We start from the raw sequence: 13,623 nt of genomic DNA, 5'->3' as shown, positions 1-13,623 counted from the left end.
CAAGAATAAGAATTTGAATTTTAAAATACTAATACAGAATATTATGATTCAAAAACATAAGCTGACTTAATTTCAGTTAGGTTATGTTCATTTTGTGTGTGTGTGTGTGTGTGTGTGTGAGAGAGAGAGAGAGAGAGAGAGAGAGAGAGAGAGAGAGAGAGAGAGACACACACACACACTGGAGAGTGTACCAGTACCTCGCATATATATTTAGGCAAGTTTTCTACCACTGAATAACATCCTCAGCCTCCTCACCCCATCCTTATTTAAATTTTATTTGGATACAGGGTCTTGCTAGGTTGCTTAGGCTGGTCTCAAATTTGGCAATCCTACCTCAGCCTCCTGATTAGCTGGGATTAATCTGTCTTTGGTGTCCTTTATTATCAAATGTCAACTAACAAATTTATTTAGTTAAAATAGCTAAAAATGCCACTTGTAGATTATGTGTATATATTTCAAGTCTTTTTCCCCTCTAAACAAGTGGAACGCAAAACTTTTGGATTAACAGGAATGTTTCACAAAAATAATTTTTTTATTTATTGAAAAAATTATAATTTATTTTTATTTTCAAAGCAGGAACATTTAAATATTCTTACCTTGCTTATAGTTTTCCATCTGTGAACTGAACTATAAATATCAGCCTTTTTGTCTTTTTACAATTTCTTGTTTTAAAAATAATTTCACTGATAACTACTTGAAAATTTTAGATTATAATATCTATAAAAATTTGAGTACCCTACCCTCTGGCCCCTGTACTAGGGATTGAACTCAGGGGCACTTTACTACTGAGCATGTTCCCAGTCTTTTCAGTTTTTATTTTGAGACAGGGTGTCTATAAGTTGCTGAGGCTGGGCTCAAACTTTCGATCTTCTTACCTCGGCCTCCCATGTTGGGCTTACAGGGGCCTGAGAATTTGAATTATCTAATTTAAATAAAAAGACAAGAAAAGTGTGCATTGCCTTTTGGGGGTTAGGGAGTGCTGACACAGCTCCTATGATCTTTATTTGAGGCGAAAACCTAGAGCACAAGGATGTAAAGATTTAAATAGAAAAGTCTTCAGATAATAGTGGAAGGGAAGTAGTTAGGCCCCTTTGTGTTATTCAGTATTTAAATCTTCTCACTTGCACATCTGTTTTTCTAATTTTGTTTTCTGATTGCTACTACTTTATGGTAACCTTCTTTTACTTTATACTGCTTTTAAATCTGTAATGTAATTTAATGACCTAGATAATGCATCTACTCACAGTCACATATTAATTTCTCATTTTATAGGCTACCTATTTTGCATTCTTTGTTACAAAAAAAATTATTATTTTACAATATAGTTACATGATTATATACTTGACTGTGGTATATTTCCTTCTTGAACAAAATGCTAGATACCTTGAGTCAGAGCCTTCTACCCCACCTTACCTTCTAAAGCTTTATCCTGTAATATTGTTCCTTAGTTAGAAGGAGAACTGTAGGAAATTAGACTACTTTCCATAATATCTGCTTAGTCTCATTGTCTTTTAGGTTATTTTTTAATTTTGTATTTTATTTTTTTGCAGTGCTGGGAATTAATTGAAGAACCTCTTGTATTGCTAGGCAAGATTAATTGAAGGACCTCTTGTATTGCTAGGCAAGTGCTCTGCCACTGAGCTGTACTCCCAGCTATCTTTTATCATTTTGAAATATGCTTGCATGCATATCTACTAATTCAGTGATAGTTTAAATTGCTCAAAGAAATCTTTACAGTAAATGTATAAACTTACATATGTAATGTATTTTATTCTTCATTTAGCCTGTACTATTTCATCCCGTTCTATTCCTTTTGTTTTTTTACTACCTACCAGGTGTTTTACATGTACTGTTTCATTTGATTAGCAAGTTAATCTGTGTAGCAGATGTTAATTACCCTGATCTTGAAGATAAAGCAAATATCTTAGTTTGGATTTATACCTCTATTGAGCAGCAACATAACGTGTACTTCTGATTTAAACACTTTGTAGGTCAGACACCATGTTAAGTAATTCTTTACAACTCTGAGTGTCTGCAAAGCCCATGCTCTTTTGATTATCTATGCATTTTTTTCCCTGTTATGTTAAATCAATAATTTTTTCTATGAATGCTAACCTTAAAATAGATGTAAAATATAATAAATCAATTATATTGGTGGAATTCCAGTTTTCTTTCTACTTGGCCTCTCATTCCTTGACTAAACACCAAATGTACCTACTGAGGAGTCTATTCCTTTCTGCCCGCTAAGGGCATATATATCTCTAAAGGCCCTTGGAGAGCCAAGGGTGCCCCAGAAAACTAGATTGTCCTTTTCTGAATTTAGGAGCTACTCGGGGGAAGAATCTTTTTTGTTTGATTTAGTTTGGCTCTTTCAAAGTCATTTCAGACCTGCATTAGATAGAATCTTAGTTAAATCTATGAGACTGGTTTTAAGGGAAAGAAGTGGTTCTTAAATTGAATTTTGTATTAGTTATTCCCTCTTGCATGGTAAATGATAGAGTCTGATGCTCTTGGTCCCCAGAACTCATGTTTGTTTGTTTCTTTTCTTTTTTTTTATGGGGTATTGAACCCAGAGGTACTTTGTCACTAAGCTACATCCCCAGCCCTTTATTTTTATCTTTATTTTTTGGTACTAGGGATTGAACTCAGGGACACTAACACTGAGCCACATACCCAGCCCTATTTTGTATTTGGTTTAGAGACAGGGTCTCGCTGAGTTGCTTAGTGCCTTGACATTGCTGAGACTGGCTTTGAACTCATGATCCTCCTGCCTCAGCCTCCTGAGTTGCTGGGATTACAGGCATGTACCACGTTGCCTGGCAGAACTCATGTTTCTTAATTACTGTTTCTAAACTACTGTTTAGTCTGAAAACTCTGGAAATATGTAGAGCCTCTCCTTGTATACTAGATCCCAGCCTGATCTGATTCTCTCTGCCTTCAGTTTCTTTTTCTTCTCGTCCTCCTTTTCTCCTCCTCCTCCTCCTCCTCCTCCTCCTTCTCCTTCTCTCTTTCCTTCACTTTCCCCCCCTCTCTCCTTCTTTTCTCTATTTCTCTCCCTGCTTTCTTCCTTCTTTCCTTCTTTGTTTTTCTTTATTGTTCCGGAGAATAGAACTCAGAGGCACTTTGTCACTGAGCTATATACTCAGCTCTTTTTATTTTTAGACAAGGTCTTGCTGAGTTGGCCAGATTGACCTTGACCTTCCTATCGCCTCCCTCATCCTCCCCAGTAGCTGCCCTGAATGACTGGGACAGGATTTATCTCCAAACTAGAAGTAAGTGGGTGAGGCACTTGAGTACCTAGAACAAGTCCTAACAAAAATAGGTTCAATCTGTAAGTTTTATTTACATATGTGATTCCCTTTTTTTCCCACAAGTCTTTAAGCTGTTTATGATTAAATTTTTCTTTGTGTTGACCTTGACTGCCAGTGCTTCAGAAATCAAAAGCTGGAAAGATGGAAGATAGTTCTTTATAAATTGTTTCATACTTGTTTTTGGTAGACATCTGAAGTATGTAAAAATAGTAATTTAAGAGAATTTATTAAATAAACTTAAAAATGAGTCAATTTAAAAGTATAGCTTTGAGTTAAAACACATGGGAATCATGGGGGAAAATACTCCATTATAATAGAGAAATACAGTAATAATGTAAACAGTACACTGCAGGCTGCAAATAATTTTCTCATGTAATGTATATCATTTTCGTTCTTGTAAAAATGTTGTAACATAGATTGTGACTTCCATTTTATGCTGAAAAAGATAAGATCAAGAGATTAAGTGAATTTCCCAAAATAGCTCTCAGAACCAGGACCCCGACTGAGGTCTCCTGGTAACTGCTTTGCAAAGATACAGCATCTAAGTGAAGAGAAGTTGAATGCATAGTTAAAAACAAACATATAAATAAAAAGTAATAATAATATAAACTATTGAACAGCAAGCAGAATTTTTAAAATATTTTTGCTGTTTGGCTAAATGTCTGCAATTTTTAAAAGTTTTGTTACATAAACAACTTAAAGAAATAGGCCAAAATATTATGAACATAGTTCTTTCTTTTAGATAATAAAATATAGCACAAAGAATGCAAACAACTTTTAAAACACAGTAATTTTTAATGTTCAAGAAGTGGTTCAATAATTCATAATTTTAAAGAAATGCATTCCTTTTCTTTTTCCACAAAACAAAATTGCCTTGTAAAAGTGATGTTCTTCCTTTCTCTGAAGGAGTAAAAACAATGGAAATTATTGCTATATAATTTAGCAATTTTTTATATTGTTCTTAATTATGAGGCTTGAATTTTTAACTACATATGTGATTCTTACTCTTTGCTACCCACACGTTTGTGTAGGCATACACAAAATTCTCAATTTACATTTAAATAAAAATAGGGGAAAAGATAAAGTTACTTACATTATAAAATTGTTGTACATCTTTAAATTCTAAAAAATGAACCACAATATAAATCCCTTTGGCCTTTGATGCCCCTATGTGTTTATTGAGCACTGTGTGCCAGATACTGGTAGGTGCTGGATTAAGAAGATAAATAAGCTTTATCTTTTGGTAGCTCACAGTTTAATGAAAGAGAGGGATACACAGACATTTCAAATGATAGTGGACTGACTAGTAGAGATGTATGTTGAGAGAGGTTAATGAGACACAAGTAAAAGGCCTTTGGGGGAAGGATCCCTGAAGTTAGTTGAAAGGAGGAGTTTGCCTGCCAACATAAAGTATGTGAGTGGGAAGAATGGGGGAAGTTTACAAGTGGGAGGACTAAAGTTCACAAAGTGGCAACAGTATCAGAGAGCAAGCCCTTAGATGAATGGGGTAAAATGGGGTGAGGTGAGGCTGCAAGCGAGGCAGGCCTGTATCTCATGCTATACACTTTTGGGGCTTGATTCCATATGCAATAGGGAGCCACTGAGACAATTTCGAGTAAAATCAGATAACAAAAACATAAGGAAATAACTTCATCCAGTCTTATGTCCTCATTTAAATATCTTAAACAGACAAATGTAGGAGAGAAAAAAAGTGTCACACTATTTTGGATGGTCGTTATTTAAGTGAAAGGTAATTAATTGAATACTTGTAAAACCACAAATTTATTTTAATTTCAGTTTGGACTATTGAACTTCCTAGTATGTATTAACAGTGTATGAAAGTGGTCTAAAGATTTAAGGATATAGAAATTTCAGAGAGAAAGGATATTGAGTTCCCTTTCTGATTTATCATTTTTTATTAAGATAATGATTTTCCTCATCAGACATTACTGTGGAGAATAGCATTAAGTCCCAGTAAAGTGATGTGATTCCTCAACTATGCTAGGAATAGGATGCCTTGTTGCTTGTATAGGCAGGTGGTGACATGAACTGACAAAACCTGGGACTGTGGTTGTGCCAAAACTAACAAGAAGGGAAGGACAGACTTTTTGCCACTTTTGTTGGGGTCATTACTCAAACCAGCTATGTTCTGCTTGCTTGTATCTTTGGGGATATGTGAGCAAAAAACCCAAAGGGAGTAGAGTATTTCTTAGGACTTTACTTACTGGTCACCCAAACAATGTGTTATTGGCAAAATTCCTCCTCCTTGACTGTTTTTGGAACTTTGTGATTTTTTGGGATAAATCACTGTTTAATAAGGTAGCCAGAGGGACTGATTTACCATTTGACTTAATTCACCATTTGACTCATTAGCCAGGTCTTTTAAAATACTTGTATATAAAGGTCTATTTCATGGCGTAATATTAGGATTTGGTCTCAGTGTACATAATCATACAAACAGTTCTTCAAATAGATGCTATTTTGTAAAACATTTAAGTGACTTTAGCATTTATGAGTCTCTCCTTCCTATACTGTATCCCACAATTTTAATCATAGGGTTCGTCTGCTGATCGGAGTCAGTGGCGAGAACCAACCAGAACCTCTGATGGCTTGTGCTCACTCTATGAGGCAGCATTATGTCTCTTTGAAGAGGTATGTAATCATCTTTTTCATTAAAAATTACTTTGTATTAAAATGCTATACCATGTATTTATCCCTTAAAAACAATCCATTTGGTCTTTGCCAAGGCTGCAAAAGAAAGTTGTAGGGAGGTTGTTTCTAGAGAGTGGAACTGGGTATTTAGGGCCGGGGGTGGGAAGGAAACATACTTTTCTTTTTTCCATGTTTTTTATTGGTGCATTATAATTACACATAATGGTGAGATTGTTACATATTCATACATGCATACAATATAACTGACCAATATCATTCTCTAGTATTTCTCCTTTCCCTTCCCACTTCCTTCTCCCTGGTTCCTTTCCTTTAAGGAGACATACTCTTTAATGTATATCCTTTTATTTATTTTGAATTTTGGATCTTGTACCAGTAACTTTATTTTCTATATTTTTTCACAATGGGGGACTGAATCCAGGGCCTTGTGCATGCTAGACAAGCACTCTACCACTGAGCCACATCCCCAGCACCCACACCTACTTTTCAGTTAGTGGTTTACAATTTGATGAATTGGTTCTCTGTGATCCTTCAAACCTTCAGACCAGTTAACTTCATTTTAAAATATTATTACTGGGCTGTGGTTGTGGCTCAGTGGTAGAGCACTTGCCTTGCATATGTGAAGAATTGGGTTCAATCTTCAGCACCACATAAAAATAAATAAAGGTATTATGTCCTTGTACAACTAAAAATATTAAAAAATACATCATTATGAACTCATAGATTTAAACCTATTTGAATTTTAGTCTAGTGAATTATTATCTGTAGTGAAGGTCATATTGCTTCATTTTGGCTAATAGTCTCTTCAGGGAGTTATCTCTTCAGGGTTGTTCCCAAGTTCTTTTCACATAAGGCTAACAGTCTTTCCTTTCTATCTGATAGAACATTCTTCTTGGCTCCTCATGTACATTTTTTAACCCTAGTTCATCAGCTTGCTGTTTCTCAAAACAAAAATGCAACAACCCCTGGTTCCTTTTATTGAGAAATGTGATTTCAATACCATAATCGGGATGCTAGAGATGCTCGCTGCTAATAAAAGTTGACCTTACCGTCTCTAGGCTTTTATAGTAGACAGAGCTAGGAAGCGTATGTGTGTACTTAAAGCCAAAATACCTTGTGAGTCCATAATGATACTTTCAAATTCATGGCTGTAGAATTTTTACTTAATCTTTTATATACTACATTTATATCTTCTTTCCATCTACTGAGACTGCTGATTCTTAAGGATAAAAGGATGATAGAATTAGAATATCCTCTAATTACTTGTTTGTTTTAGCCATGTTATACACATGGACACACACACACACACACACACACACACACACACACACACACACAGAGTCCTAGATATACATTTTTATGCTTCTCATTTTTTATAGTTGTATTATAAAAATATCCCTAGAGGATAGTTTCTAATATTTTTTATTTAATTCTTTTCTTTAGTAATTCAATTTATCTAATATATTAGATCTTTGTCTAACTTGTCACTCTTTCTCGATTATTTTTCAATTTCTTTCTTTTTTCTTTCTTTTTTTTAATAAAAATCTCTCCCTGCTCCCCCACCTCCTTCTTTTTTTCTCCCCACCCCCTCTCTCTTGGTGCTGGGGATTGAACCCAGGGCCTCATGCATGCTAGGCAAGGGCCTTACCTCTTAACTATATCGTCAGCCCACCAGCCCCAAATATCTTCCTTTTCATGTTGCGTTACTCACAGGACATAATGTATAACATATACTTGATTTCTTCCATTTTAGTCTTCATTTTGGAAATTAAAAAAAAAATTCTCATTCTTTTTTGAGTTATGTCACTTCATTTTTGAGTATTTCTAATTGAGATTTGTATTTCTCTTTCACGTCTTGTTTGTATTTTCTTAATCCCTTTTAACTGGTTTTGAAATAGGTTACATTTTGCTCTGTTTAATGGGCAACTCTTGCTGTGCTTTTGTTACATGGTTACTTCTTTTCCCTTTCTTTCTTATAATAACTTCTTGTAGGCTTTGAACTCAGTTCTTTCCTGTTGTTTATTTTTATGTGAAATTTAGTTTTCTTGAACTTCTCGAATGGTTTGGGATTCACTATAGCCTTTCTGACATCTTCATAGACACCCTCTTTCTGGTTTTTTTTTTTTTTTTGCATCTTGTTAAAAAAAAAAAAAAAAAAAAATGGAGTTTCCCAGCATGTTCTTCTCCTCTACTTTTATCTTCAACTTCTCTGTTCCTGTCCTGTGAAGTCCCCGTCCCCCCCCAGTGCTGGGGATTGAACTGAGCTATCTCCTCAGCCCTCCTAGGCAGTTTTGATTCCACTGACCGTAGTCTCTCCTTGGTGTGGGGGTTCTGTCCTGGGAGTCCTGACTCACTAATTTTTCAAGTTCATAAGAGATTATTTTCTTAGAACTCATCACAGAGCCTTTAAAGTTACTTGCTGTCAGAAAGGACAAAACACTTTCCAGTTGCAGCTGCTGTTCTGAAATTGGCTTATTTTTCTTTCTTTCTTTCTTTTCTTTTTTTTTTTTTTTTTTTTTTGGTACAGGGGATTGAGTCCAGGGGTGCTTAACCACTGAGCCACATCCATAACACTTTTTATGTTTTATTTAAAGACATGAACTCACTACATTGCTTTAGGGCCTCACTAATTTGCTGAGGATGGCTTTGAACTTGAGATTCTCCTGCCGCAGCCTCCCAAGCTGCTGGGATTACAGGCATGTACCACCATGCCCGTTGGCTTATTGCTGTTTCTAGTGAGAATCTGATTGGCTGTGCTGGGTTTCTCCTGTTCTAAGGTCTATTTAGATAATTCCCTTGCTTCCTCCTGCACAGATGCCATTACTAAGTAGATTTTGTGTTTGGTGATGGCCTGGCCCCATCTATTTATTTGGGGGTTGTTGGGACTATCTTGTCACCTAATTTGTTATGAATGTTAAATATGGATTTGGGTTGTGTGTGCTTTTTTTTTTTTTAAGTGATTTGGCATGTTTAGAAAACTGTTAATGCCATTACTTGTCATCTTGCTGTCTTCACAGAATCCTACTCATTCCCCCCACATCCAGTTTATTTTTTAAAAATGCATATTTAAGCCCTAGGAGGTTTTGTTTTGTTTTGTGGTACTGAGGATTGAACTCAGGGCTTCACTCACGCGGTCAAGTACTCTACCACTGAACTACATCCCTAGCCCCTATGAGTATTTTTTTTTTTTCAGCCTTTTTCTTTCTTTCTCTCTCTCTCTTTTTGGAGGGAAGGAATCGGGGAGGGCTGTGATTTCTCTTTTAACCTCTGTTACATTAATAGATCTTTGAACAATTCTAATCCTCCTGGCCCCACCATTCTCCTTATATCTTTAGCATAATTTCAGAGCTTTTAATAGGGACTGGCAGTTTTCACTTACACATAGTTTTTGTGTCTTCAGAACTGTGTTCATGTTCACTGTAAAATATTTGCCGAACCCACATATTATTCTGCTGTTTTGCGTTAAGGGTTCTGATAAACCTATTCTATCCTCTCCCATTTAATGTGCTAGCAAATAAATATATTGACTATTTAAGATTTCTCTTTTATTATTTTGCTTTATTATGCAAAAAAACCCTAAAAGACAGAGAACAAATTGATAAAGCTTCAGAGAGAGTTAGTATTTTTATTGTATTGAGTTCATATGTCAGTAAAAACCCATGATCCTTAATAAATAAGGGGCAAAAGTTAGTTCATTTCACAGAATGTGGTAAACAAATAGATGGAAAAACTTTAGCTCTGCTGATAATAAAGAAATGTGAACTTAAAATAATGGCATACTCCTTTTCTCCACTTAAATTTGTAAAAAAAAAAAATTATTTAAAGCTTAATGCCCATTATTGGTATAAATGTAGTGAGACTGGTACTCTCATATGGACTCATTCCTTGGTTAGCACAATCAGGATGGCCACCTTGAATCCTGTGCTTTTGGTGGGGAGCCTATATTTAAGAAATATATTGTGAATGGCAACTGATTTTTACCATTACATTCTACACAATGGCAAATAAGCCATGACTTTTATTTTACATGTATTTATGTATCTATATGTTTAATTGCTCTGGGCCTTCACTATTTTTAGGGCAGCCCTCGTTTCATACATTGTTGATAACATAATATTATAGCACCATTTTGGAAAGCACTTTGGTATAATATGTTTCAGAAATCATAAGATTGCTCTTTTTTTTTCTTTTTACATATTGAGTTCATTTCTGAGGTTTTCTACTAAAGAAGTAATAAAAATATAATAACAGCTATATTTTTAAAAAATGATCTGTATAACACAGAAGTAGAAAGAATTTAAATGCCGTATTAAAGGAAAGTGGTTAAGTAAATTGTGACTTTTGCACTAGCTAGAATATTATTTATTCATTCACAAAGATGATGTTGACATGGATATTTTTGCATGAGTCTTTTTTTATTTTTATATATCTGCTGCTCACATCTGTACTGTGTTAAAGAACATGTATATAAAAATTCTGGAATGACATAAATAAAAATAACATTTTAGTATTGAGGTAATAAAATTATCAAATTATCAGTGGTAGTTTTTCTACTTTTTAAAAAATTTATTTTTTTGTAATGTATGCAATAATACAATTTTTGTTTAAAAAGACTTGATTGTATTTCTCCCTCTTCCCATTTTTGCCCCCTTTATTAATATCTTTTAGTGATTTTTTTTGTGTGTGTGTGAGTAAATATTCTGACTGTGTTTAAGACTAGATGTATTCTTAGATTTGGGCATTTGAGAGCATTAGAAGGAAAGGTAATAGTAATTTCAATATTTAAGAATGTCTACACTAAAAATGACCTGATTTTTTTGCATGTATTTTAAAATTTTAATAGGTTTGTAGAATGGCTTCTGATTACTCAAGAACATGTGCTAGCCCAGATAGCATTCAGACTGGTGATGCTCCTATTGTTTCTGAAACCTGTGAGGTTTACGTTTGGGGGAGCAACAGCAGCCATCAGTTGGTAGAAGGCACACAGGAGAAAATATTACAACCCAAACTGGCTCCTAGTTTCTCTGATGCTCAGACTGTAAGTTTTGTATATACCTTACAAATTTGTAGATAAAGGAGTATATATTCATACTTACTTGCTTCAAATAATGTTTAGTATGTTTTGAGTGAGTGAAAATTTTTGTTTCTTATCTATATTTCTGTATCATACTTACTGAATTTTTCATTGTAAAAGAAAAATGCATTTTTAATTTCACATATCTCTGACAGTATTCCCTAGTTTCAAAAAATATAAATTTGAATCTGGATTTTTAAAAATCCTCAGTAATGGCAACAAATTTTACCATTATATTCAACGTAAATGGAAAATAGACTAAATAAAAACTGGAATTTTCCCTTTTTCAGATTGCTATTTCGTTTTCTTGTTATGATCACTTTTTTTTTTTTAACATTTGTAGCCTAAGCTAGAACATTCTATTTTATTATTTTCATTAAAATTCACTTTTGGATGTTTTATGTGGTTCTTGTCATAATGGATCCTAAGGAATTTACAGGAAAATTTTATTTTTGTTCCCCAATTATGTGGGGGGCTAAAACATTTTATTTTGTTGTTTCATTCAATGTTGACCTAAAAGATAACCCAGGAAGATCTATATTTATAAATATATACAATGAATTTGAGCTCAGTGATGAAGTCATTGTGAAAATACCATTAATGCTTTCTTAATTTCTATTTACTATTCAGTCTCTTTGAAGAGTAATATTCTGCTTTAAAGACTTCCTTTGAGCCTTTTTGATAAAACTGACCTTAAATTTTTTACTTGATTCTCACCAAAGCATTTTATATTTGTGATTCTGTTTGTTCATTTATAGATTGAAGCTGGACAGTATTGCACTTTTGTCATTTCTACGGATGGTTCTGTCAGAGCTTGTGGTAAAGGCAGCTATGGGAGACTTGGGCTTGGAGATTCCAATAATCAGTCTACTTTAAAAAAGTTAACGTTTGAGCCTCACAGGTCCATTAAAAAGGTTTCATCTTCTAAAGGATCTGATGGTCACACTTTAGCTTTTACAACAGAAGGAGAAGTCTTCAGCTGGGGAGATGGTGACTATGGAAAACTGGGACATGGAAATAGTTCAACACAGAAATATCCCAAACTTATTCAGGGCCCTCTGCAGGGAAAGGTATGTGATGATTTTTCTGGATTTGAAAGTAATTAGATACAGTGCTATTATTCTTGGTAATATCTTTCAGAGTTTATGTATTCTTTATGAAGTTGCCTGCCCATTCTTCCCTTGGCTTAACTTTTGTGTATCTGCTTTATAGTTTATACAGTACTTTCACATATATTTATTCTATTACCCAGGGCATCATACATGCTAAGTAAGCATTTTACTACTGAGCTTTATCTCTAGCCTCAATTTTAATTTTTTATAAATGTTTACTTTATTTTATTTTTTTGAGTTGAGTACTTGATATGTTGTCCAAGATAGTCTTCAGCTTCTAGACTTGAACCATCTTCCTGTTTCAGTCTCAAAAGTAGCTGGGACTACAAGCATATACCACTGTGCCTGCTCAGTTTTAATTATTATATTCTCATAGGAATAATTCTTATTCTTACACAAGGTAGTTTCCCCTATTTGACTGATACAGAAACTGAGAATCATTCATTCAACAAATATTTACTACCTTCCAGGTGGCAGGCAGTGTTTTAGGCATTAGATATATAGCAGTGAACAAGAGAAGACAAGGTCTGTGCTTTCACAGAACTTTAATTTTCAGGATAGAGATAAATAAAATAATATCAAATACTTTCAGATATTAAGGAAGAAAACTGAGTAGTGTAACAGACTAACTTGAACTAGTCATGATATTAGATAATGGGATCAGAGAATGCTCTTGGAAGGGTGGCATTTTAGCAGGCTTAAATGATGAAACATTTAGAGTGGTTCAGTAATTACCTAGGATTCCACACAAATAATTGGCACCATTAGAAACTGAATGTAGATCTCCTCTTTTTATACATCTTTAAAGAAAACAGATAAACTTATATTCACTTATATGATTACATGCTTTCCATGAAAGTTTTCTTACATAAAAGTCTTTGTAAATTTTAATTTTAGACCAGATTTTTAAGTGTCATGCTTTTCCTTCAGGAGAAACTATGAAATGAATTTTACTCTTCAACTTGCAATATTCTGTTACTCATCAACCCAAAGGCAGGGCCTCAAAACTTTCTACTTTGAAAACATCAGAGGATACTTGTTAAGATGTTGAATGTGAAGCTCTTAAGAACTTCAGATAAATATTATTTGAATTGTATTTTTCTGATTTCATTTATTTACTTATATTCTTTTGAATTTTCTGGGTTATTTTTATTCTTGTTTTTTTTCATGGTACTGGGGCCTTGCCCATGCTCGCCAAACATTCTACCACTGAACTATATCCCCAGCCATTTCTGTTCCTCTGAATGCCCCATTTTTATAATGGAAACATTGCCAAGTAAACACAACATAGTATGAGCATCATGAAGGAAAAATGTCGCAAAATTTAAAATTAAATTTTGCAGATAAAAATTTCAAAAGTTCCTAACTTGGTATTGTTCAGTGTTTCTAATTGAATTACAAATTTGAATTTTATAAAGTGAGTTCTAATTTTAGGAGGTTAAAAAGATGTGGAGCA

General features: G+C 34.1%; 1 protein-coding gene across 1 annotated transcript in view; it reads left to right on the top strand.

Moving 5' to 3' along the window:
• The window catches only part of HERC1 (HECT and RLD domain containing E3 ubiquitin protein ligase family member 1), a 206,979-nt gene that overhangs the window by 46,978 nt on the left and 146,378 nt on the right, over positions 1 to 13,623 (top strand). Inside the window, exons 3-5 of the mRNA XM_079125763.1 lie at positions 5,868 to 5,963; positions 10,825 to 11,019; positions 11,814 to 12,125. Coding sequence (XP_078981889.1) covers positions 5,868 to 5,963; positions 10,825 to 11,019; positions 11,814 to 12,125 — 603 coding nt within the window. The remainder of the gene's footprint in view (positions 1 to 5,867; positions 5,964 to 10,824; positions 11,020 to 11,813; positions 12,126 to 13,623) is intronic.

The sequence above is a fragment of the Sciurus vulgaris genome (assembly GCF_902686455.1).
Source record: "Sciurus vulgaris genome assembly, chromosome: 2".
In the NCBI taxonomy this organism is placed as follows: domain Eukaryota; kingdom Metazoa; phylum Chordata; class Mammalia; order Rodentia; family Sciuridae; genus Sciurus; species Sciurus vulgaris.
Note: the sequence above shows the minus strand (reverse complement) of the source record. Positions and strands in the feature narration are given on the sequence as shown.